The sequence below is a fragment of the Calonectris borealis genome, chromosome 4 (genome assembly GCF_964195595.1).
Source record: "Calonectris borealis chromosome 4, bCalBor7.hap1.2, whole genome shotgun sequence".
Taxonomy (NCBI): domain Eukaryota; kingdom Metazoa; phylum Chordata; class Aves; order Procellariiformes; family Procellariidae; genus Calonectris; species Calonectris borealis.
In genome coordinates this window covers 20841997-20865861 of record NC_134315.1, presented here as the reverse complement: position 1 = coordinate 20865861, position 23865 = coordinate 20841997, and the positions used below count along the sequence as shown (strand labels likewise).

Sequence of the window (23865 nt, the reverse complement as noted above, 5' to 3'; positions counted from 1 at the left end):
TGAAAAGAGGATCAGCTGGGCATCTGTAGGATATAATGGAGACTTAACAGTCTTGTGAAATAGGTACTATTTTCTCTGTTTGATAGCTAATAACAAAAATATTGCATCTTTTTTTCCAGGAGATGTTTTCCTATCTTTCAAGTGAGCTGAAGAAGCTGGCAGATACCCACAATGAGAGACTGTTAGACACACCACATAATCCCATTTCCTTAGGTAATTGTTGGTTTTTTTATCTTTTAAAAAAATTTCTGATATACTGTGCATTCATAATGGACTTTCACATACAGTTCCTATATATTAAACATTGTTCACTATACTCCATTAAATTGTTCTTAGGCTGAGATGAAACCATTGAACCTAATAAAGTAACCTATTAGAAAAGTAGAGTAGTGACTTAAGCCCTTTTATTTTTTTACAAAATTGCTCCTGTCCAACATACTCATTTATTGTAATCAAGGCAGGCAGAAGATATTAGCATGTAGTAATTCTTTATAAATAAGTAGATTTAAAAATAAATGAGGGTATAGTTATTTTACCCATCATCTTATAGTGCTGTAAAAGAGATTATGGAATTCCTACTCAAGATACTTGTTCTAAGCAAAAATTCTGCTGAACACCAAAGTAATATTGCATACCTGTGCAGAATCTCTGCCTTACATACAGTCTAACCAAAGAAGTAATCTATGACAGCTTGTGGGAAAATTAAAAATGATGAAATGTAGTATTCGTATTTTTTTTTCTTCATATCTAAACACAAATATTTAGCTAGGTTTTTATTGTTGGAAAACAGCTTGTCCTCTGTGGTTGTTCTTTGGAGAAAAAGAAGCTTTGTAGTAGTTTTAACCTGACCTTTTGTTACTTTAGCCATGTCACTCAAGAATCTAGATGAAAATAATGATGCTGCTGTTACCCAGCTTGGATCTATGCTTTTCACAAGACAAGTTTCTGGAGCAAGGTGAGGATGCTATGAATTTGAAAAATTGTATTAGCATATATTTTTATGAAATCATATAATATTTGTTCTCATGTCTCAATGTGTCTCAAATGTCTCATGATTATAGATTACAGTCTGACAATAACGAGTCAGTAATACACACTTCTTCATCACTGTTATCTACTAATAATGTCTACCTGCCTGAGTTAGCAATGAGGCCCTCTTTGTTAGCTTTGGTAGGCTAAATAGATAATCTATGCCCATTTAATTTAGTGTCATTATTCCCTAGTACCACTCGGTTTCATTTAGTTTCCAGCTGTTGCCTGATCTTAAGTTGTAAGCTACTTAAAGAAGATCTTTGTTTTGTTTATTGCAGCCCAAATATGGTTGTGCTGGATGTCAGGGGAATAAGCTTTTAATACCCTACATAGCTTTTTATTATATGGAAGAAAATCCTGCTTTCCAGAACTAATTGTGTTTAAAAAAAAAAAAATTTAAAATTAAAAAATCTACAACCTGAGCCAGTCTGAGTTGAATTTATTCTTAAAGACCCTGGTACGTGGAAATGCAAGCCAAATAATTTTTAATGATTTTGGTTTAAACCTTTTAGAAGAAGAGAATGATTTAAAATTTGTTTTGGCAGGATTCCTTAATCTGAATATTACAGCTGCCATGCTAACTTCTGTCATAGACTTAATGTCATTTTTTTGTAGCAGAGCTGAATGTTTCCACATCAGAAGGTATGCTTCATTAGCTTGGATTATTCCACTTCCTGCACAGATAAATGACAGTAAATCTATATGTACTGTAGTTAGATGCTCTTTTTAATTTGCCTGTCCTAACCTTGGCTTGTCCTGCAATTTCAGCCATCTTTGGCTGAAATGATTCAAGAGGTTCAATTTTTGAAAAGTTAAAACTCTCCAATTCTTTGCGTGATAGAGGTTTCAGGTTTTTCCTTTTTTTAGGTAAGCAAGTAATTCTTTTGTAGTATATACACTGTTTGACCCGGCATTTCAACAGATTTTAAATGTTGTGCTTGTGCTGAGTGTCAGTGGTAGGAATAGCAACTCTCCGCTTCACTAGCGTGCTGGCTTTTGCATAACCTGTGGTCTGAGCACTTGGACAGAGGAAGGATCTGCTAATCCTAATGGTATTTGTCTGAATGCAGTTTCTTTTATGAACTGCAGGGAGTGTCTCTATAGAGGTAGTAAATTCTTATCAATTGATTGGTGTTAACTGCTTGTGTAGGCTTTAACTATAGCCACAAGGCGAGTTGTTCCTTTAACAAGTAAGAATGTGGATTAGGGTCTTGATTTATTAGGGAATGGATATATACTGAAAGTGCTGAGAAATAGGGTGTAATAGGTAGAGGCTCTCAGTATAAGGAAGAGGTAAAAGCGGTGGCAAAAAGTATCCACTACAAGGAGGGAATGAATAGGAGGTTAACGTTATACGACGGGGGAAAAGGGAGACGCAGTAGAGAGGAATGGGTGGGAGGAAGTTGGGATCGTGAGCCCTCTGAATCACTTGAACCCAGACGTTTTGGACTGCGGTACACGATGCCAAACAGATGTCTGTACTAAGGCTGCTGACAGTGTGGTGGCCCAGGGAGCTAGGGCCACCAGGCTGCCTAAGGAGGGGTGAACAGACCCAGGTCAGAGACAGAGCAGGTCAGATAGTTAGGGCTTGTTATGGAACAGGAAAGTTTGCTGTGGATGTCTTTTTTCCCCCCACACTGGGGAGCTCGTAAATATCACTAATGACCTTAATTAACTGAAGAGGGGAAGGGACATACGTATATGCACACAGACTCAAGCTAATTCAGGATCTGCTTGGGCATTAACTTGGAGAATGCCCGATCTAAGCCTGCTTACATTAATTTGTTTAGAGTTAGCAGGTATTACACTGTATAGGAACTTGTGTAAATGTGTTCATCATAAAATATCCAAGGCATCTTTAACTGAATCACAATTTTGTTTATTTGTTTCAGGGTTGTTCCCTGTGGGTCTGTACAAACAGTGAATAACTACACTTTTAAAGGCTTTATGTCACATGCAAATGACTATCCCTGTGCTTACCTCAATGCTGCCTCAGCAATTGGAATTAAAAAGCAAGATGTAGATGTATTCTTAAAAAGACTCGACAAGTGTTTGAAGACTTCTAGAAAAGAAGCAAAGAAAGAAAAAAGTGTAAATGAAATAAATAATTCTAATACAGGCACAGAACAACTTGAAGACTAGCAGATACAGATTTAGTAACACAGGAAGATACGCTTTTGTTTGAAGTATGTCAGGTTTGTATTGGGTTAGCATTGTGAATCTGCAGTGGAGAAAATTTATTCCTGATCTGAAAACAACAAAAAAAAAATTGGGTGAAATTTATCTTTAAAGAAAGTAGGTGATATTCTCTCCAAGACAGAGGGCCAGACACAAGTTTTCTTGCAGCGCAGATATGCACTTTATATCTGCCAAAGTAAAGCTTTACATTCATAAAGACCTTGAGCTGGCCTTCCAGCCTGTGGGTGACTATTTGGACGGTGTTCAGCAAATCACAGAATGCTTATTCACATATTCTTGATTAACAAGATTTTCTGTGGTAGTGATTGAATTCCTTCCTAGGTATAGACCACCCAGCAAGAAATGTTTCACTACTCTCAAAGTATCTTGTTTCTCATTAGCATATGTGCCACTTTTCATTTCTTCTTGAAAATTTATATAAGTATTGGGATAGCCCTCACTAAATACAATGTTAAAACTGCATAAGGAAATGATAGAGTTGGAATAGTAGTGTTTTCAGGTGTTCTCACCTCTCAAGAACTGCCTCGAACAAAGCAGCCCTCGGTGGCAAAGAAAAACCTAGAATACCTCATATCCTGTCAGTACTTAGCTCTTGGAAATATTTGCATAGTTCAGCAACCCAGAGGAATTTTAATAATGAAAGCAAGGGGTTGCAGAGTGGAGAGGTACAGTTGTCCTTTTTTTTTTCTTTTTTCCATTTAATCTTTTCTTTGATAGGGTGATCAGGTCAGAGACCCACTGAAAAGGAGGAATGCCTTGTGGATTAATGCAGCAGCTTCAAAAGCCAGTGAGACCTGAGGGTGTTTTGGCATTTTTAGTCCATTGTTGTTAAAATTTATAGACTTCCATTTCTGAAGTGTCTCTTACCATTGGCACTGTTGTCCCTGTGTCTGTGTGCAGTTGCTGATTTGAATTCATTAAGCAAACAATAGATTCAGAGTCTGTTCCAGAAACAAAGGTTCCATATCACCCGAGTGACAGTGCTGTAGGTTGCAAAACTTTTAGTTAATTATTCTTAAATCTAGTTACTACATTGTATGTACTTTTTATGTCATTTACTGTTCAAAGTGAGCTTAATGCTCAAAGACATTTTCTTTGTCTGTAATGTAGTAATACTTGGGACACCACAATTAATGAGTTCTAAATGCTCTAACTGAGGAAATATTCTAGCTACTTTGTTTGGTGGGATCTGAGACATGTATCCTTCAGAGCCCTCTGTAAATTGCTTAATCAAAGTAGTGGTGCTTTTGAAAGGATTGTCTATCCAGCATGTTCAAATGAATTGATACAAGAGGTGATGTTAATACGCGGAAGTTAATAGTATGCTAATCATCATGAAGGTGCTCTCACTTAGTGAGGTCCATTGTATCTTAAGCCTAAATTGAACTGCTGCTTCTACATTGTTACTGCTACAGTTACACATGAGATTGATTAAAGCTTGTGAAGGTATGGCTCCCCGGACTACAGTCACAGTTGTTTTTTGCTGTACAAACACATCCTAGGAGAAATGTAATATAACTTGACCACTGAGTCCTTGTGGCAGTAAGGAGATGTAAATTGCTTTGCTTGCTTTCTTTCTCTCGGTTCCCCCCGCCCCGCCTTTTCTTGAGAGCATGCTATACCTCACTTTTTCCAGTCACTAAAGCTCTTCCACAAGCTTGGGAGCCAAAACTCCGCAGCTCATTGCCTCAGTATTCAGTATATTGGAGCAGCCAGTGAAAACCACAAGGCCTTAGTGATACCTTTCCTCCTGGTTTTCGATATTGCTTTTCTATGCCTGAATGAGTATAAATTATTAATTTAGATGACTAGTCACATAGTGCAAACATTAGAACTATTGTTACGAGAGTTTAGGGAGGTGTATGGTAGCAGCTAAAATAAGCATTTGATGAATAATATCCTGAAACTGAATAAAGAAAACAGCAGTTGCCTTCTCTGAGAGGAAGAAACCTCTACCTTTTATGTTCTCATAATAAACTGTCTGCTGCAAATAATTCACTCACTTCTACTATAAACTGCTTTCTCAGGTAGTGTTTTTCCTGTCTTTAAAATGTTTCCCATTTGAAATCAAAGCTGAAAATTTCAACATATCTCTATAAAAAAGTACCCAGGGAAAGAATTAAGTGGTTTGTTCTGATTTTGACCTATTAAACCTTTTTTATTTAACAAAACATTTTAAGATGATGGCTTTAATTGAAAAAAAACCCCACATTTTTAATTTGTGTGTCATTACGTCTCTTCGCAAATCTTAGTGATGCCACCTGAAGTCAGGAAATTTAAAATACTTTGAGAAATGTGCCCCGTCATGTGTATAAACTCGAACTAAATATTTGTGTTATGTTACTTTGGTAAGCCGGTGTACCAGTTTTCAGTTTTGTTTGCTTGCTTTGACCCCTTAAATGTCTTCACTTAATACTAAATTTTTAGAGACAGAAGCATTATATAATGTCATTATAAATATAATGAAATTTTAAGTAATTCAAATGGCAATATACTTTCAAGTAAATGGAGAATAATTGGTTATTTAGGAGATTCAGTAGTTAAAAAGTATTTTTCAAGGAAGAGTATAAATCATTTGTTCTCTATTCACTAATATCTCTAATAAAGTAATGAAATAATATTGGAACAGAGTTTTCATTTCCTTTGTATAACAGATATGGGGACATTTCATGGCTATGACTGGTCTCACCTACTAAGAGTAGTACTGTGAAAGATGGTAATAGCATGGGCGTGTGTTTGTCAAACTATGCAGAGTAAAACAAAAATATTAACAATATTTGCCTTCTGTGAAGGTCTTCTTAAGTACAGTGAAGTAAGAAGCTTCTTAACTTAATCAACTGTGCAGCCCTTTTCCTAACCTCTACATGGGCACATGTCACTAAAGGCTTTCACATACCTCAAAAATCTGCAAGAGCCAACTTGCTGTCTCCAGCATCCACGTCGCTAGTGAGACATCTAGGAAGGCTGCCTGGGCTTCAGCACATACTGGGGGTTCATACAGCAAGAATCCTAGTAGAAACACCAAGATGCCCATTTAGTAGGGCTATGACACAGCTACTATTTATGTAGCTACCTATCTCCGTCATCTTCTAGGTCACGGCATGTGGTTACCAGCTGTGAAGTAGGAATGGGCAAGCACTTGAAATATTCCAGAAGAACTGAGGATTCAGAAAGAGAAGTTTAGGAGTTACCATTCTTGCTACTTAGTCTGCTGCTCTGCCAAAAGTTGCTGCTCTGTAACAGAGGTAGCAAAGTGATCTGCCTGCTTGGCAGCTACCGCAGGTCATACAGTGTATTGACAAATACCAAAACTGGGGTGTGTTTGAGCATTGCAGGTACGAGAAGCAGTGACTGTAGAGCTAACGTGTGTCCCATTCGCTTCTGCAGAATGTATATTCTACAGATACCTGCTTCTGACGACAGTGACCTTTGGCAACAGGGCAGGATGCATGGGTAGGCAGGGGCCCCTCAAATTGTTGCAGTCTGAATTGCCAAAGTGACTTTCCTCCCTTATGGTGCCTGTAACTGTTCCGTGAGATGCTTTTCTTTCCCTCTGATATTACACCTTATGCTATCTGGATCTATATAGGTGAAAGAAATGAAGGAGCAGATGGAATTGCCTTATAAAAATAGCACTGGGATAATACAGTGCAAGCAAACTGACACTGAATGACCCATCTCACAGGCCCACTCTTCGTTTACTTCTTTTGTAGTATCTGAGATAATGAACAAAACGAAGGACAGTTTTGAGCAATAATACTGCCTATTCACACTTTGTTCGTAACGATTGCCTAAGATACAAAGCAAATAAAATCTACCAGATGCAGCAAATTCTCTTGAGCCTAAGAAAGCAAAATTGTAATGTTGCAAATGTAAATGCTGGCATTGCAGCTTAATACACATATAAACCGAGCAATCTATATTGTGCGATCATCATTTTTTAAGAAAGGCTGGAGCCCAGAGACTAGCAAATGTTCTCATCTGCAGTGTATCAGCAGTTCTCAGTCTTCAGCTGCTGTATAGATAATAATTCTAATTGAAGAATCATTACATGAATCCATATGTGAATGATAGATGGGCTATAGCTGTTTCTTCGTGATGCTTTAAAAATTGAGTTGCTGTTTTCGCTTTTTATAAGGGATCATTAGATTGCCTTTTTTTTTTTTTTTCAATGCAACGTTTTAATCAACCTGGCTTGACAGGATTTGGAATCTGAAGGAAAAACAATTTCTGTAGCTGACAATTTTTTTAAACAATAGCTATTTAAAGACTTGAATTGGTTACAAAGCGACTCTCTACAGAGAGAACCTTTGTTCAAACGTTTTTAATTCTCTAACCAGTGCTTGAAAAATTGTGCTCTATGTGCTCTGTAATAATTGGTTTTCATGTATTATACTTTTTTTCCCTCAAAGATAACAGCATACACTTCCGTGCAGTTTAATAATTCTTTTTAAAAATCATAGTTAAAAAGGCATTTGCTCTGTCACTCATCAGGCATCTGTCATATCAAAGAACTAGTAATACATTTATCTTGATGGATAAGCTTCAGTGTTCTGGACCAACTTCAGTGTAACTGGACCAAGCTTTCAATACTCCTTTGGGGATCCTAAAGTCAAGTTCATGATCTAATTAAGATTGGTTTGATAATTATATCTGCTGCTGCACAGGAGTCTTTCATCATACCACATTTCAACTAAATTCTTTAGTGTGGCATCAAAGCTGATCCAGTTCAGAAGCTGAATTGCTTTCTTAACGTGGATGGTGAAATTTAATTTGCCTTTAGATCCTGGATTCAAATCCAGGCTGAGTCAGCTATAGCAAAATTATAACTGCTTTTTTTTTTTAACCTAATGTGAATAGAATGAATACAGTGGTTTCAGCTGAGTGCGGTGCTACCTTTCCTATTGTTCTCACAGAGCTGCAAACGTGAGACTACCATCTCACTACTGGTGTCCTGTTCGTTAGCGGGTGGGGGGAAAGTTGGTCTTGCACAAATAACATGACAGCAACAGAGGTGTGTGCACTACTAATCTTTCTCTAGGCATCCCCACTAGGAACATACCATATTACTGGGAATTCAAGGCAAATATTTAGTGTTTCTACTGATCCGTTCTCTCCAAAAGCTGTTTCTCAGGTGCATTTCTTGTGATCAAAGGGTACCAGAGGCACACATGGCCAAAATACAAGGAAAAGGAACGAGGTCTCCAACATTTTGGAAGCTTTCTAGATTGGCTATATGTGTTTGGCTTTTGCTATGCATAAAGCTCATATTGCTATGTAAACTCCTAAAGAAGTGTTTGCAGCCATTCTCATCCCTTACCTAAGCTGTTCCTGAACTGAATTCAGTGCAGTGACGCCTCCGTCGGCGCTGGGGCAGGGTGTGCTGCTCCGGCACCGCAGCCGACGCGCCGCTCTCTAATGCAGCGGCAAGCTCTGGCCGCAGGAGGAGAATTCGGTGCCCAAGCAGGGGAAAGCGTTCCCGCTTTGGTTTGATATTGGACTGCCAAGCAGATGTGACAAGTAGTAGTTTGCAGAGACAAATAGTGTTGAGCAGTTAGTTAATCCTGTAACTAGTCTTTCTGGAGTCTGAGGAACTGCAGATGGAAAGAGTGCTTAGTTTGGTCTGTAGTATGTCAAACGAGTGTAGCTATTGAGGAAAGAAGAAACTGTCAAATGTAACTAAAGAGAAGCATCTTTAAAAAAAATTCTGCAACATATTGTATAAACTCTTGATTAAATACAAGTTGTCTTACTACTCATTGTTTTCTTCTGAATCCCTCTGTAATGAAGCTACAATGCAGATTCTGGCTTCTGATTTTATACAGCATCTTTTTCAATACTGGTAGAGAAATTGCAAATGGCTTAGTGGAAGGAGGGGCTTGGGATACAGGTCAAGATACAATTTTTAATGGAAGATGAAGAAAGTGTCTAGGAAGTTTATAAAAATATAAATAGCCTGAGATGCTTGCTGTACAGCCGAGGAGGTAGTGAGTCTCCAGCAGGATCTGAGTATGCATAGTGAAGTCTTGACCCTGCTGCACAGTGCAAGCACCAGAGAATACTGTCAAAACAGCTCTCATTTCATTGCAATAGTAATGCCCTCTAATAGTATTAATTTCTAAAACTCTGTTCTCCCCTCACCCCACTGAGTATTTTTGGGTGTTTTTTTTAGCAGACTCTGCTGTACTAGTGCGGCAGAAGAAGGGAGGGGGAAGCATGCCTAGCAGTGTACTGCCATCCCCACTGATGCAGAACTTTGTATGCAAGAACACACAAAGGCAGTAGGTGCAAGTGCAAGTGCACGTGCCACTAGCTTTTTTTGTTGAAGGGTTTATAATCAGTAAATGGATTTGAATATAAAAATGTTTTTTAATAATGATATAACTGATGCTATTAAAACTCAAGCTCGGATTCCATGCAGATGGCACAAACTGTCACACTCTGGTTTTCTCTTTGGTTTTGTTTCTAAAAATTCCAGTTGAATGTTAAATCTGTATCAGGGCAGCACTTCAGGTTTCAGAAAAGATGCACACGGTGTCAGTCTTCTAGCCGTAGATGGTGGGGTCCGGCCCCACACAGTTCCTCTCCCCTCTCTGAAGGCATACTTAGGAATTTCAGCTTCATTGGCTCCGAGGCCTTTGGAAGTGAGATGTTTCTCTGTGTCTTCAGAAAGACTCTGTTGTGGCTGCTGGAGGTCTTTGTAGGCTACATACACTCTTCACAGTGCCTTGTGGTGAATTCATGCAGTGACTTCTGGATCCATGTGGTCTTTTACAGGTAAATAGTTTTGTGGTCTCTTTTTTTGCACTGAGATGGGCAGGACAAACTTCTTTACTGCTCGCACACCCTTATCAGCATTAAAAGTTGTGGCGAGTGAAACACTACCACCGCCTTCAGCAAGGCTGTAAGGCATGTGTGGTTTTGCTACTGGAGTGGAGCAGGGCTAAGGGTGTTCCAGCTCCGGTATTAGCAGCGATGGTACGCTTTGTGCGCCGAATAATGCAATGCCATCGCACTGCGAAGCGCGGCGGGGGCTGCCGTGGCCCTTCTGCAGGTGTAAGCTAAGCAGAAGTGAACTGCGCAGCTGACCTTGGGTTATTTGGTCCGCTGATCCAGAAGGGAGTTGTGTTTTCTCTTTTCTAGATGCGATGGCTCTGCAACAGGCTCAGGAAAAGAGGCAATAACAATGTATTTTTGTCATGGAAGCAAGTAGCTGTGACTCACAAGGCTCCTGGGGCACCATTTAGCAGAGTTAAAAGATGCTGTTTTCATTTAGTTGCTATATAACTGCATTTCTGAGTCTGTTCACTTCATTCTTGCATAAGCCCCTCTTCCTGCATTTACAGGCCCTAATTTTCCCCTACCTTGCACTTTCAGTAGACTTTTATATCCGTGCAAGTGGTGGTAAAACTCAGCTCGTTTGATGTGAGAGCATTTAGTATATATGCTGCATTTACTTGGCACAAGCATAGAAGGCCATAGCAGAGGCAAAGCAGCGGGGAATCAAGGCAGTTGTTTACATCTTCCTCCAAAGCACTGTAGGTCAAACATCCTTCTCCTTGCCCACAATACTCTGCCATTAACAGCTGTTAGGGAGCGTTAACGCATCATATTTTTTTCCCCTCGAGGCTGAGCACATTATCTCTACAGCACTCCAGCACCTTGCTGGGAACATGCCACAGTTCTGTTTTCGAAGCGTTTTGTTAATGCTAGTGACCTTGGTGGTGTGACCACAACACCTGCTTTACCTGATAAGATCATTAATTTTTTTCTCTGCAGCCTTTGTGTTGAGCATAAGCAAATCTTCATTTGTACCTGGAAAACATTGCCCGAACATCAGCTCACTGGAGCACTGACCTGTATCTCCCGGTATTTTTTAAGGCGTTAAATAGGCAATTAGAAGAAATCACTTCAATAAAAGTGGAATGAACACAAGCTCCTCGTTAGCTGCAACGGAGCAAGACGGTATTGGAATCAATCGCACAGCTTTTCAGCTGTCACTCTGCTGCAGCAGCAGCTGTCTGTCAGTCGAGGTGACAGCGGAGAGCTGATCTATACTCTTCTCTGAGCTACAGAGATAAGCTGCACATGCACAATGAATGTGGTCCCAAAATAAACACATTGGGAAGAGCAGGGTATTTTTTCAATGATAAATCTTCTCGCCCTGCTAACAGTTCCTTCTCCCTCCTCCTTTGTTAGTTGCTGTCACCCCCTGCCTTTTTTCTTACAGTGGCTGTGTGTTCTCCTTCTGCCTTTTACCTTACGGGTTTGTTTCCCTGCATGCTGCTGCTTTGTATTTCTGCCGCTGCACCCGTCTGCTGCATCCCACCTTCTGCTGCATCCCACCTTCGGTCGAGGTGGGTCCGTCCACGGAGGAGACGCGGGCAGTGCTGCCTCCCGGACCAGCGTGACCGTGGCTGGCAGTGCCGGGGCTGCAGCTGGTGTCCGTGAAGTGCTGATCATAATTGCTCGGAAGAGGTTTAAATGGATATGAAATTAGGTGTGGAGTAGAGGAGCTGTAACTCCAGAGCTCTCTGGAGGGGCTAGCCCTAACTCAAGCCCTTCCCCAGTCCTTTGTGCAGGCAGGACTCCCGGGGGTTTATATTTGCTTTTGCGTCTTTATTGATCAGGCATGAATTTATTAAATGATAAGGTAGCTTCAGCTTCCCCCTCCCCACGGTTTGCTCCACTTTTGTTGTTTCACTGCAGCAGTGCTGATATTATTTGCATTTATGGGGCAGTCCTGAAGTTCTTCTCTCTCTTCCTCACCCCTATGTTGGATGTAGAGAAACAGATTTCCCTGGCAAAACCCTGTGCTATGGGACTTGCTACGTGGCCTCATGCCCAAGTACATCCTGGTCGTGTGTCCCCTGTGACAGGGCTGTTCAGGCTGCACTGCTCTCCAGTCACGCTGGGGTTGAGGTTGCTCCTGTTTTTCTGCTTTACTCTACAGTAACAGGCATTTGTATTTAGGAGTCTGTGAGCCTTGGGTGACCTCATTTCCTCAGTAAAATATAGCAGTGTAAGCGTTGTGTCATGAAAGTGCAGGGGATGACAGTGGCTCAGAAGATTGATCGTGTTACTGGTCCAGACTAAGAGCATGTACGTCATGAGCAACTTGCTTCAAGGCCTTCCAAAAAGACGAGTAGAAACTAGCAGCTGGCATAAAAAGGGGAAAAGCTGATCTCAGAGAAACGTTTACACGTACAAAAAAACCCTAAATATTTTCATTTAAAAATTCAATTTGATTCTTTATTTTAAGATCTTGGTTGTACAACACTTGCATGTATTTTTCAGTTTTGCCTGAGGTCTACAAAGCCTGAAATGGAAAGCATGGATTTCTCCATCATTCTGTGAGATGGAGCTAAGTAAGCATCCTTCCCATTTTATAGGTAAGAAAGTAAAGACAGAAGGATCGCCTCGAGTGCCAATTGCTTTTTGTGTAGCTGTGCTTCCTGGTGCTGGTTATGCCCTTTGGTTCCATCTCAGAGAGCCCAAAGTAGCAGGTCAAAGTCTGATGCCCGAGACAGGTAGCTCGGGACACATGCTGTCCCTGTCCTTGCGACTTTCTCTTTAAGGTGCAGATTACTTCAACTCTTCCATTTTTAACTGTTTTCTACCTGAACAAGGATAAATACGTTTTTGCCTGAATAAGGTTTGCTATAGGATTCACAAGACCAAATACCACATTATGGCATATACGGGGGTAAAATCAGCAGCTCCCATTTTCCAGGCTGGTGGCTTTGACTGGCTGACTCCTTTGATAATTTCAAAGGGCCTAAGATAAAAGGAGCTTAGAAAATACAAAGACCTCTGATTTCCTTCCAGAGGTACAGTGGAGGAGCAGAGAAGCGACACTGAGCCATCACCGTTTCTATAGCTCTCAGTTCACTGAATATGCACTGCTAGAAAATGCCAGTTTTCAGGCCTGTCAACAGATATTTTTCTTAAGTATTTGAAGTACCTCAGCGATGATAGTTACATAGCCTCTTGCACACTGCCAATCCTACCTTTGAAGACTATGGTTTTAGGAAAGCTTGATACAGCTTGCTTAAAGTTAAGCCAATAACTTATCCACATGCAATGGAAGTCTGGTCATATTATAAAACTTTTTTTTTTTTAAGCTGTTACTGGTAGTTTCCCAGAAGACAATGTGTCTAAAATAAGATTTTGACAGCAAAAATCTCAGCCCTGTCAGTTAGTCAGAAACATTAATTTTCTTTCTGATTCTATCTCAGAGTAGATCTTTTTCTTTGAATTTTAACAGATAGAGAGTGCAGAACAGCAGCGGCATATGCTGCATCTATACACAGAGATTTGGCTTGTTTTCCGATGAGGTTATAATTTCTGTCCAACCTTAGAGCATTGCTGAGCTCTGGTTTCAATGTTACTGCAAAGACTCAACAATAAAATAAATAGAAGCCATACAAAAATACCTAAAATTAAAGGCAAAAATTAACAAAACCAGTCATTTCTGAGATATATTTAAAGAAAAAAATCCTAATAGTTTAATTTAAACTATTCTCTTAGAAAAAATAGGTGCCATAAATCCTGGTCACCTAAGCCACACTTGATCCATACCTACACAAAATTTTTCATATGATTTCACATTTTACATGAATGCTTTCAGTACACAAATACCTTTCCAAGATTTTTGTGAAATCCTGATATTTTTAGTAGTTAATGGAAACAACAACTGCATTCAGAAATGTCAAACATTAAAGAATTAAGTAATATCCACATGTGGTAGACAGAGACATAAACTGCACTCTGTGTTTCAGGCCAACTCGTGTTTGTACAAGGGCTGGGACATCCGCAGGTCACTGATGGCTACCAGGCGGCTGGGCCAAGCACAGGCAGGTCCCAGCAGAATTGTTCGCTCTCGCCTGTGCCCGTTATTTAACCGATTGTTAAATGCAAGAAAGATAACCAAGGCATGAGATAAAAGCTGTTTGGGAACGCCTTTGAACAAATGCAATTAGATGTTAATAGAGCTTGCAGGAGCAGGGCCTGATCCTACCGGCTGTTGACAACCAGCAAATGAACTTCAGGGAAAGCTGAGGCTCTCACTGGTACTTGGCATCAGCCTGGGCAACGACCGCAGCTCCTGATGGCCCTTAATCAAGTCTCTCCACACAGGCTTTTCCCACTAATGTTTAACCTGTCTGAACTGCAGACCAGTCTGCTTCCTCTGAGTGAGGTTTCTAGCTAACAGGCTAGCAATAAAAGAAAAAAAAAACACCAACAGACAACAACCCCCCCCCAAAAAAAGGGCAAGTAAAAGCAGATGGGTGCAGGGAATAGACAAATTAATGCATTTAAATTGTAGGCTTACTAGGGCGGCAACTGTATAGCTCCATGTCCAAGTCACATGTGCCGTTATAGAAACCCCTTCATTGTTGGTAACCATTCAGTAACCATTCCTATAACAATGACAAGTGCTAACTAAAAGCCCCCAGAACAACCCAAGAGGTCCTAGCTTATTTGTAAACAGCTCCCAAGAACACCGATGCTATGACGGATGGCGCCTTACTTGAAATCTCCTTTCCCGAAAAGCACAAGACTGCCAATATTTGTAAGCGTTACTCATACAGGTCAGCAAATATAATAGGCAAATATGCAGAGCAAAATACATTTTGATTGATTAGACGGGCTTTGGAGAGAAGGGGCACCAAGTTCTTTATTACAGATATTTATCTTGTAGTCTTTTCCACTCTGTTGCTTGTTAATGCATATGGAGTTTTTTGCATGTATTTTTAAATACTAGTAAGTGTGAGAGACATGGGAAAGGCTTTTCAGTGGATTTTCTCTTATTTTAATTGAAATGAGGTCAGATATAACGCTGGCCTAATCGTATCTCATTAAGCTCAAACCCCTTTATTTTCCAAGTACTCAGGGCATTATTGAGAATCAACCTAAAGTATGCCACAAGAAGTGCAACTAAGAATCCCATCTTTATAAATATTTCAAGTGTCCGTTACAAAAACAAACATCATAGTAGCAATGGCTTTTCTCTTTTATCTGCATAAATGTACTTGGGAATATGCCAGCATTTTCCCACCTAAAATGGTCACCAATAGGTGGTGCTAGCTATTTCCAAATGCAATACAATGTTCTTCCAGTTGTTCCTCAAGCAAGTTCTCCTGCCTGCCTCATCTTCCTGGCAGATCTTCCTCAAAGCCTATTCTTGATAAATACACAATTCCCAACAGATTAATCTCATCTTTTCATATTCCTTCTTTGCTGCTATGACCTTTAGTCGCTCTTGCATGTTGGTCTTTGGGTTTTCCCTATGCTCCCATCGGTTGCAGCCAACTGTCAAGCAGGAACTTCTGGGAACATGATTCCCGTGCCCAGAGCTTTGGCTGCGCTCCCGAAGAGCTTACCTTTGTCTTTGTCTTTGTTCAAAGTTCTTTGATCTCGACTGTATTTTTCCATTCTTTCTGGAAATGGATCTTAACGTTGCTCCAAAACAAATAAATCGTTTTCACTCAAATTCATCTTTAATACAACTTTTTTAAAATTCTGCTTTTTAAAGCAAAAGGGAAAATGTAGAGAAAGAAAAAGGTCATATAAATATAAAGCAAAGTCAGTCGAATGGTATAGAATAACTCCGGTGACTTCAGTCTTTTATCTTAGGCAAGGATATTCTTTAAGCTCATTGATTCAGAACTCAAACTGACAGATATTTTCTGTTTTCAGTGTCTGTCTTGTTCAGAGCAATATTCCATTACTCCAGCTAGCAGAAACTGTAGTGCTAATTCTCCTGATGAGAGAAGTCCTGAAGTCATGACGTTAGATTTGCATCGATGGGGAGAACCAGGCTCGTCACTATTCAGCTGTCAGCATTGCAGGTTATGTCCTGAGCCCTGTGCAGGAGCCGAGAAGAGCCAGTGACTGCTGGACTGGAGAGGGACTGCACGAGCCAAGCTTCACCCCAGAGATCAGCATACCTCCTTTTGCAGCTGTGGTACGCGGGGTACGTGCTTGCATTTGTAACGGCTTTGTTAAGCTTCTTTTTTTTGGTGCTGTCTATAAAAAGCAATAGACTTGACACCGAGGATATGCTAACTGGGGTACTTCGGGGTTGTGTCTACGAGCTGGGTCTGGAGTGGGCCATAAGAGGAGGAAAGCTGCCATCTCCAGCGCCTCTGAGGTACGGTATGGCCAGTCCATGACCCTCAGCTCCCTCTTGATTCCTGCTAGAGGGTATGTCTAGGCCACAACACTTCTGGTAAGAGACTGCCTCCCTGGAGGCTTACTTCCTAACAGTCAGAAACAAAAAAAGACATGGGTACCTCGAAGTGCGATGCTGCGCTCCCTAACCCCTTTGAATGGCATCCACAGCCCCCAGAGTGTTTATAAAGAAGCTGCCAGAAGTCTCCTTGACCTAAAAATATAGGAACTGTGAGCCCTATAATAGGTCCGAAGGACCGGAGGTGTGGCGGGCAGCCATGGGAGCTCCCCAGCCGGGGCACCTACAGCGCTCACTCAAAGAGCGGTGGCATCCTCGGAGCACTGCCCCCACCTTCCTGAGTCATCAGGCCACAGGTCACCAACCTATTTGTTCCTCCTGCTCAGTTTAATGAACATTGAGGGGATTTTTTTTTTTCCAGGCACACCTGGAAAGATGAAGTACATCCCTCCTCTACCTCCAGAGGAGACTCTAAGCCTCAGGCTAAGACTCTTCCCTCGAGGCTTAGAGAATCGCCTGGGGCAAAACTGAGAATAGATTTGTCATTCCTTGAGGAATGGTGATCAGAAAGCTGTTCAGGGAAGGTGGCACTTACAATGATATTTTAAAAGTAATGGCTGGAACTGCATTTCATGAAGGCCTTGATCCCATGGTATGTTAAGGTGCTCTAAGAAAACATAGTGGCTCAAGGCTTTTGTAGGGACAGAGGCAAAGAAATGTCCTGTTTCTGCATCTCCTTTGAATTTAAGTATGCCTGATCTAGAGCCTAAGTCCTTTTGAACTTAGGACCCACCAGAGTGAGGCAACAACTAAGCCATTCAAGAGGTGGCCACCTCAAAACCATGTTCTGTAGGTGATGCCCAAATTCCCAGGCTGTGCAGTCTGCTTGACTTCAGACGTAATCATTCTTCTCTGAAAGGTCAACGTGCAAGAAGGGATGCCTCAATTATTTAATCTAGCACCTCTACATCAGGTTTTCCTTTTTTTCCCCTCCAGCCTACCCTGAGTTAGCTGTTGTACTGATCCATTCTCCTGCCTTTTGGGAGGGAAGAGGCTTGTGCCCTCCCTCATCTGCCTTCAAGGTCCGTCTGATAGTTTACTGAGGTTTCAGTGTTCTGCACCTAGACCTTGTACAGAGAGCTATTAGCTTACTTTCCCAGCCTGTCTTTCTTTCTTTAACTGAAAAGTACAAGTCTCCTGAACTGCAGCTTCTAACATATGTGCGTTGCTCTAGATATGATCTTGCTGACCCTGTAAGAGACTTCACAATAAAAGAAATTCTTTTGTTGCATGAGTATGATTTACGAGTATTGAAATGTAGACAAGGATGCTAGCAAGGGAAACAAAAATCTGATATAAGGAAAATAGATGCTGTTTGGGTACACAAATTGGAAACATTGACGCCTCGTTACAGCTCTGGAGAAACCGGATCAGGTTAACCATATGATCCAGAACATAATGGAATGTCCGCATTAATTTTAAAGACCTCAGTAAATCAGTAAGTGTCTTGAAGGGTGAAACAGATGTCTTGAGCTTGAATATTCATCTTTGTCTCCAGTAGGTTTTATACTAATCTAGCTGTGTTATAGAAGTTGGTGAAGCAACCGTCTTTCACTTAGTATCAGCATCAGACACAGTATAAGACATATGTAAATTCACTGAAGAAACAGAATCATCTGGGAAGAGGAACTTTTCTGATGCTTGACTATAGATGCAACGGAAGAGAAAAACACAGAACTGAGCAGAAAGTCAGACCTACCCTAAATAAGCATGACCCTAAGAAAAAGTCCAGAGGGGCAGGTTTGGAAATACGCTGTCTGGAAGAGACTTGGTAGAAGCACAGAAACTGTCTTTGTTTACTTAATCCCTCCAATGCCCGAAGGAACAGGGCTCAGAAATTCTGGAAGAAACAGCATTACATCAATTTCTCGCAAGCAGAGGAACTTGCAAGGCCTCCACATTTTTGGACAGAGAGTCTTGGATTTGGTGTTTTGCAGCTGCTTTAGGATCAGGTTTTTAAACATTTTATAACTGCATCCTTTTTTCCCCAGTTTATTCCATTTTATCAGGCTTGTCTAGGGCTGCTACGTATTGTCACTCCTCTGCCAGGTAGGAACAGATTTGAAGCTTTGCAGGTTGCTCCTGTGGAGCAAGAAACCTGTGCTGCAGGAATACGTTTTTTAATATTTCTTTGCTTTACCTGCAGACACTGTGTGTGTAGATACAGACAGAAAAGAGATTCAAGAAAATACCTTGTCAAACTATGTGCAACCAACAGCACCACGTGGCTCCTGCCGCACAGCCTTCAGTAGTGACCAAGCCTGCCTTTTGCTGTTTGTAAACCACTGGCTTGTATTGACCACTACGTGTTTAGTCACTTATTTAACCTTGATAGACACTGAAGAGAAAGAAGGTTAAAATAGAGGTGTGCAAAAGATTACTTAGTACCATTAAATTTAATGTCTTTTCTACTAATAGATAAGACAATTTCTGTCTAAAATATTTTTGACTCAATTGTAGGCTATGGCAGCAAAAAGAGAGATTTTTATGTCTTTCTGCTGTTTCCCAGTTCAGATGCTTTCTTTTATTCACTGTTTTATTTCTTTGCTTTGTATTAGATGGTTCCAACATTTTGTCTTGTTTTTCCCCAGGGTTGCAGGTGGGCATCGCACCTGAACGCAGCAAGGCTTCACCATCCTGAACAGAGAGCTGTGGCTGATGCACGCACACACGAAGGAAGATGTGGTCAGCTGCTTTTCTGATCAGCAAGCCTCTGTCTTGCACTTAACGGACTTCAGCTAATCAATCCAGAGGTCCCAAGGAGTTAAATGCAGATATTATTCTTTCTCTCATAGCAGGCTGGGGATCTGCGGGCAGGATTCAGCCACGATGCTAAAATCCCATTCAAGCAGAAATGTCACGTTATTTACTTACTAAAACAATGCTCTTTTTACAAAGACATGTTAGGAGTGAAAATATGACAGCGTCTATTTTAGGTTGTCATTGATCTTTAATTTGCTGTGACCTGAAGGTTTTCTATGTAGTCAGTGCTTTTTGGCCAAAATATATGACTGCAGGGAAATGAGTAAATGAGTGCCAGAGATGTTCTTTTTTTCCTATGAAAAGACTGAAATTGCTTTGTGTAAATGTGTGGAAAATGCTGATATTTTGTTTCTATAAATACTTTGCCTCCTGCGTGCTGTATTTCATTTGTGCTGTTTCCTAGGAGTATTTGGCTTCTTATCACTTTTAGGCAGGGTGCTGAATACAAATGAGCTACGGTTTACCCAGCAACCAAGCTGTGGAGCATTTGTGACAGTTGTGCATTTCCTGAGCAAGAGTAACTACTGAATGAAGCAGATTACCCTGTAGCCTTGCAAAACACTGAGGATTATAAAACATGCATTTAGTGGATAAATATACAGAGGAAAATGCACAGACGCTCTCTGTTTCTATATATATGGACGTGCATGTATATGAATATATCTGGGTGATGTAAAAAAAACCCTGAAATAATCCATCATTTTTAATGAGAATTTAAATATAGGGAAGGCAAAAAAATTCAAAGTTGCATTTCCTATTCTCAGTGACACCACCTACAACCAGGCTCCTTGTTTATGGAGTCATAAAGAAGGCTCCATTACCACCGACTCATGCGATCACAGGATGATTCAGGCTGGAAGAAACCTCAGGAGGTCGCTAGTCCCACCTCTGCTCAGAGCAGGGCCAGCTCCAGGTCAGACCAGGTTTCTCAGGGCTTGATACAGCTGTTCCTTGGAACCCCCAAGGATGGAGACTGCACAGCCTTTCAGGGCAGCTGTCCCACTATCTGATTGTCCTCCTGGGAAAAACCTTTTTCCATATATCCAGTCTGAACCTCTCTTGTTTCATCATCTGTTGTCTCTCATTCTCCTACCACGTCTCTCTCTGAGTGAAGACTCTGGCCCTGCCTCCTCAATGACCTCCCCGTAGATGCTGCAGGGCTGCTGTTAGGTGCTTCCAAAGCCATCTCTTCTTTAGGCTGGACAAGCCCAGCTTCCTTGGCCTGCCCTCACAGGGAAGTGCTCCAGACCCCGGCCAGCCTGGGGGCCCTCTGCTGAACTCACCCCAGCTGATCATCCTCTTTCTTTTGAGGGGGGCAAAACTGGACACAGGACTGCAGGGGTGGTCTCCCTTCTGCTGAGTAAAGGGGTTTAGTTACTCCCTTGGACCTCCTGGCCATGTTCCTGTTAGTACAGCCCTGGTTGCTCTTGGCCGCTGTTGCTGCTAGGGCGCACAGCTGCTCAAGCCCAGCTCGGCCCCAGTTGTGTCACTGCAGGGGACTCTTCTTTCCCAAGTGCAGGACGTGGCATTTGTCCGTGTTGAATTTCAGGAGATGCCTGGTGGCCCATTCCCCCAGCCTGCCCAGGTCCCTCTGGATGGCAGACCTGCCCTGCAGTGTATTGACTGGTCCCCCCCAGTGTCATTTGTGAACTTGACGAGAGTGCACTCATGGTGTCATTGATAAAGGTGTTAAACTGGACAGGTCCCGGGGACCAAGTTAGGCTGACTGGCTTGTGTTGCCCAGTTTGTGCTTTTGGCCTTTTCCAAAGACAGGTGCAAGATTTGCCTTCCTCCAGTTTCTGGGGACCTCCCCTGCTCTCCAAGACCTTTCAAAGGTGACACTGGCCTTACAAGGGCAGCAGCCAGCACTGTGAGCAGCTTGGATGCAGCCCATCAGGTCCCATGGACACCTATGGGCCGAGGTGTCTTGAGGTCCCTGGCTTGATCCTCACCCACTGCCGGTCATCTCCTCCCCCAACCCTGCCTCTCAGCGCTGAGGCCTGGCGTGATGGTGGCAGCTGAGAAGAAGTGCCAGGGTTGGTCTGGATAGGGTTTGTTGGAGCAAAGGGAGGAGTAGGCAGATTGAGGTAACTCCCGGCATGTTCCGGCGGTGGGGTGAACAGAGAGGGCAGGCTCCTTAGCTGGCAAGGGAACAGGTTGGGGAGCCAAGAGGAAAAATTCAAATTTTATCAAGAACATTTTGGGTGAAAAGTCTGGACAGCTTCTAAAAAACTTTTTGAACAATGGCAGGAAGCTTTCCTGGGTTGGGTAATTAGCCATGGGCAGAGCAGGGGTGGGAAAAGTGCACTTGGAGTTACGCACCTGAAGTCATCACCCAAGCCAGTTTTAGCTTTTGCTCACTCAAAGCCGGAGCGGGGACTTTGCGTTGCATTCAGAGGGGAACGGCAGTGTAAGCGCTGAGCTCCTCAGCCTTCCCATGCCGGTGCCACTCCTTTAATTGCCAAAATGCACACATGGATATGCCTGATCTCGTCACACGGGAATGTTTGTACTGTCTCAAATCAATTTAAATGAGTCTTGCTCAGCTGTTTGACATAGGTAATATATATGTGGCAATTTTATCCTTTGCTTAAATTAAACTTTAGTCTGTGATATAGTTTGCCAAATCAGGCAAAATAATGTTATGATTACTGTGAGCTAGCAGCCTCCATATCATGATTGCCACCTACTTCATACTTGCAATTTTAAGCCTGCTTCCTTTGCTATCTTTGTACATTGGGATAAGCTTTTCAGTGCACTGGGTTAGGCTGTATGTTGTAGTAAAATATAAATATAGTTTATAAATATAAAACATATTTTAACATAATGTAACATCATTAAACACAGAACCTACTTAGTGAAAATACTACTTACACCCTGTGGCACAGTGGTTACCACACATGATTTTCATGGGACTGGGATGAGAGGTAATGAAGGGTGGGACTCTCGCATGGAAATGAGTATAAACAGCATCGGAGGAGCCTCCTTCCATCCTGACGCTCTCCACGTGGGCAAGAGAAGTGGGAGGGCATCCAGCGATGAGCAACCTACCTTCAGGTAGTTGCTTTATGAAGAAAGAGCTGGCAAAGGGGCAGAAACATCTACAAGTAATCCAGTGTATAAATATTGTGGTGGAAACGGAGCAGGACAGACTTATGAGGGAGCAAAAGGAGCAGGCAGGGCTTGACAAGGTCCCTTCCCCTTCAGTCAGCGCTGCCTCTTGCACACTTCCAGCAGCATTTAGCACGCCCAGGCTGCGCAACGGACCAAAACCACACAGAAATTAGGAGGAAGATGAGAAAAATCTAGCAAAGATGGCACCAAATGCTATGCTGCCAATATACCCAAGCTGCTCCACATCTCTTCAGGTAATCTTGGACTGTTCTGCCTGTCCTCCTTTGCTGAGAAAATGGGGTTTGACTTTCCTGAAATTCAGAGAATATCAGAGCACTTTCTAGCATAAATAAAGCCGTGTCAGATTAAGTCTGACTACTTTGAATAAACCTGGTGTTTACAACCTACAAGCTGAGCCATGTTTGTTGTGTGACGGACATAATCTTTAGCTTCATCTCAAACGTGCAGAAGCCAATGTGGGGTCATTTTCAGGGAAATTGGGGCTGCAGAGAACTGGTCCTCTTCTAAGACCTAGTGGCTGTTTTTTCCGTAAGGATGCTGTACCCAGCAATCCTGGTTTGAATGGCAAGGTTTGAAGTAGTTCAGTGCACATGAAATCAATAAGCGGCACTGGGGTGAAATGGTCAGGGAACTGCAGTTGATCAAATGGCATTAAAATTTATTAGCTGATTGTACAATTTGTCAGTAAACAGGTATATACAAGGCAAAATCTGGCCTCCTTCATCTTAATAGTCCCCTGACATGATTCCCACAAAGCCTGCTTTCCTTCGCCCCCAGCCTCCCTCTCTCTTTTTGTGGGTTATCTGAAATTATGGGTTATCTAAGGATTTATTTTCAAGTGCCTATGCTTTTGAGGGACTGCAGGTTATCTGAGCTTTGGCCATACATGGAAAAAAATACAGTCGTTCTGTTTCATTGATTTCAAGGGACATAATCCACCCACGAGTGGACCACTTTTTCTGTAGCCAATGCTATAGATATTCTGTCCTTAAGAATTTAAAGGATGAATTTTACTTTAATTTACAAGTCTAATTTAGAAATATTTTTTTTCTGACTTTAAGAGAAGAAAGATTTTCTCTCTGGGAAGAGAAAAATTAAAATTCCTTATTGGTGTTTTGGGGGGTTAGGTGGTCAAATAGCATACCAAATTTCACGTAGCGAAATAATGAAATGTAGTCATCCTGCAAATATGAAAATCTCTTTTTCTCATAGAATTGTCATCCTCTCTACGGGGTTTTTCTTTTGCCTGGTGTCTTAAAGAAATGAGACTTCTGTTATTGCACTATCTGTTTGCATTTGGGTCTGTTTGCCAGAACCCTTTGATAACTTTGAGCTCATTTGGTTTGAACCAGTTTGGAGAGAAGGATGGAAGATGCAGAGATCCTGAGTTCCCACTGACAGCCGGTGGGAAGAAGAGATGAGGGGCAGGCAAGGAGCGCGTGACTGCTCCCCGTTCTGCTCACCCTTCGCAGTACCCAGCG

At 41.7% G+C, this 23865-nt stretch overlaps 1 protein-coding gene across 5 annotated transcripts in view; it reads left to right on the top strand.

Moving 5' to 3' along the window:
- Window positions 1-19620, top strand: part of SEPSECS (Sep (O-phosphoserine) tRNA:Sec (selenocysteine) tRNA synthase) — a 40091-nt gene extending 20471 nt beyond the window's left edge. For 2 of the 5 annotated variants that reach the window (XM_075148863.1, XM_075148862.1), the window contains exons 9-11: window positions 120-213; window positions 865-955; window positions 2925-5861. In XM_075148863.1, the coding sequence (XP_075004964.1) occupies window positions 120-213; window positions 865-955; window positions 2925-3174 (435 nt within the window). In that variant the 3' untranslated portion in view covers window positions 3175-5861. Of the gene's footprint in view, window positions 1-119; window positions 214-864; window positions 956-1310; window positions 1396-2924; window positions 5862-12528; window positions 12624-15933; window positions 16211-19077 lie in introns of those variants that run through there. The other 3 variants (XR_012673470.1, XR_012673471.1, XM_075148864.1) reach the window with 3 other exon arrangements.
- The last annotated feature ends 4245 nt before the right edge of the window (window positions 19621-23865 follow it).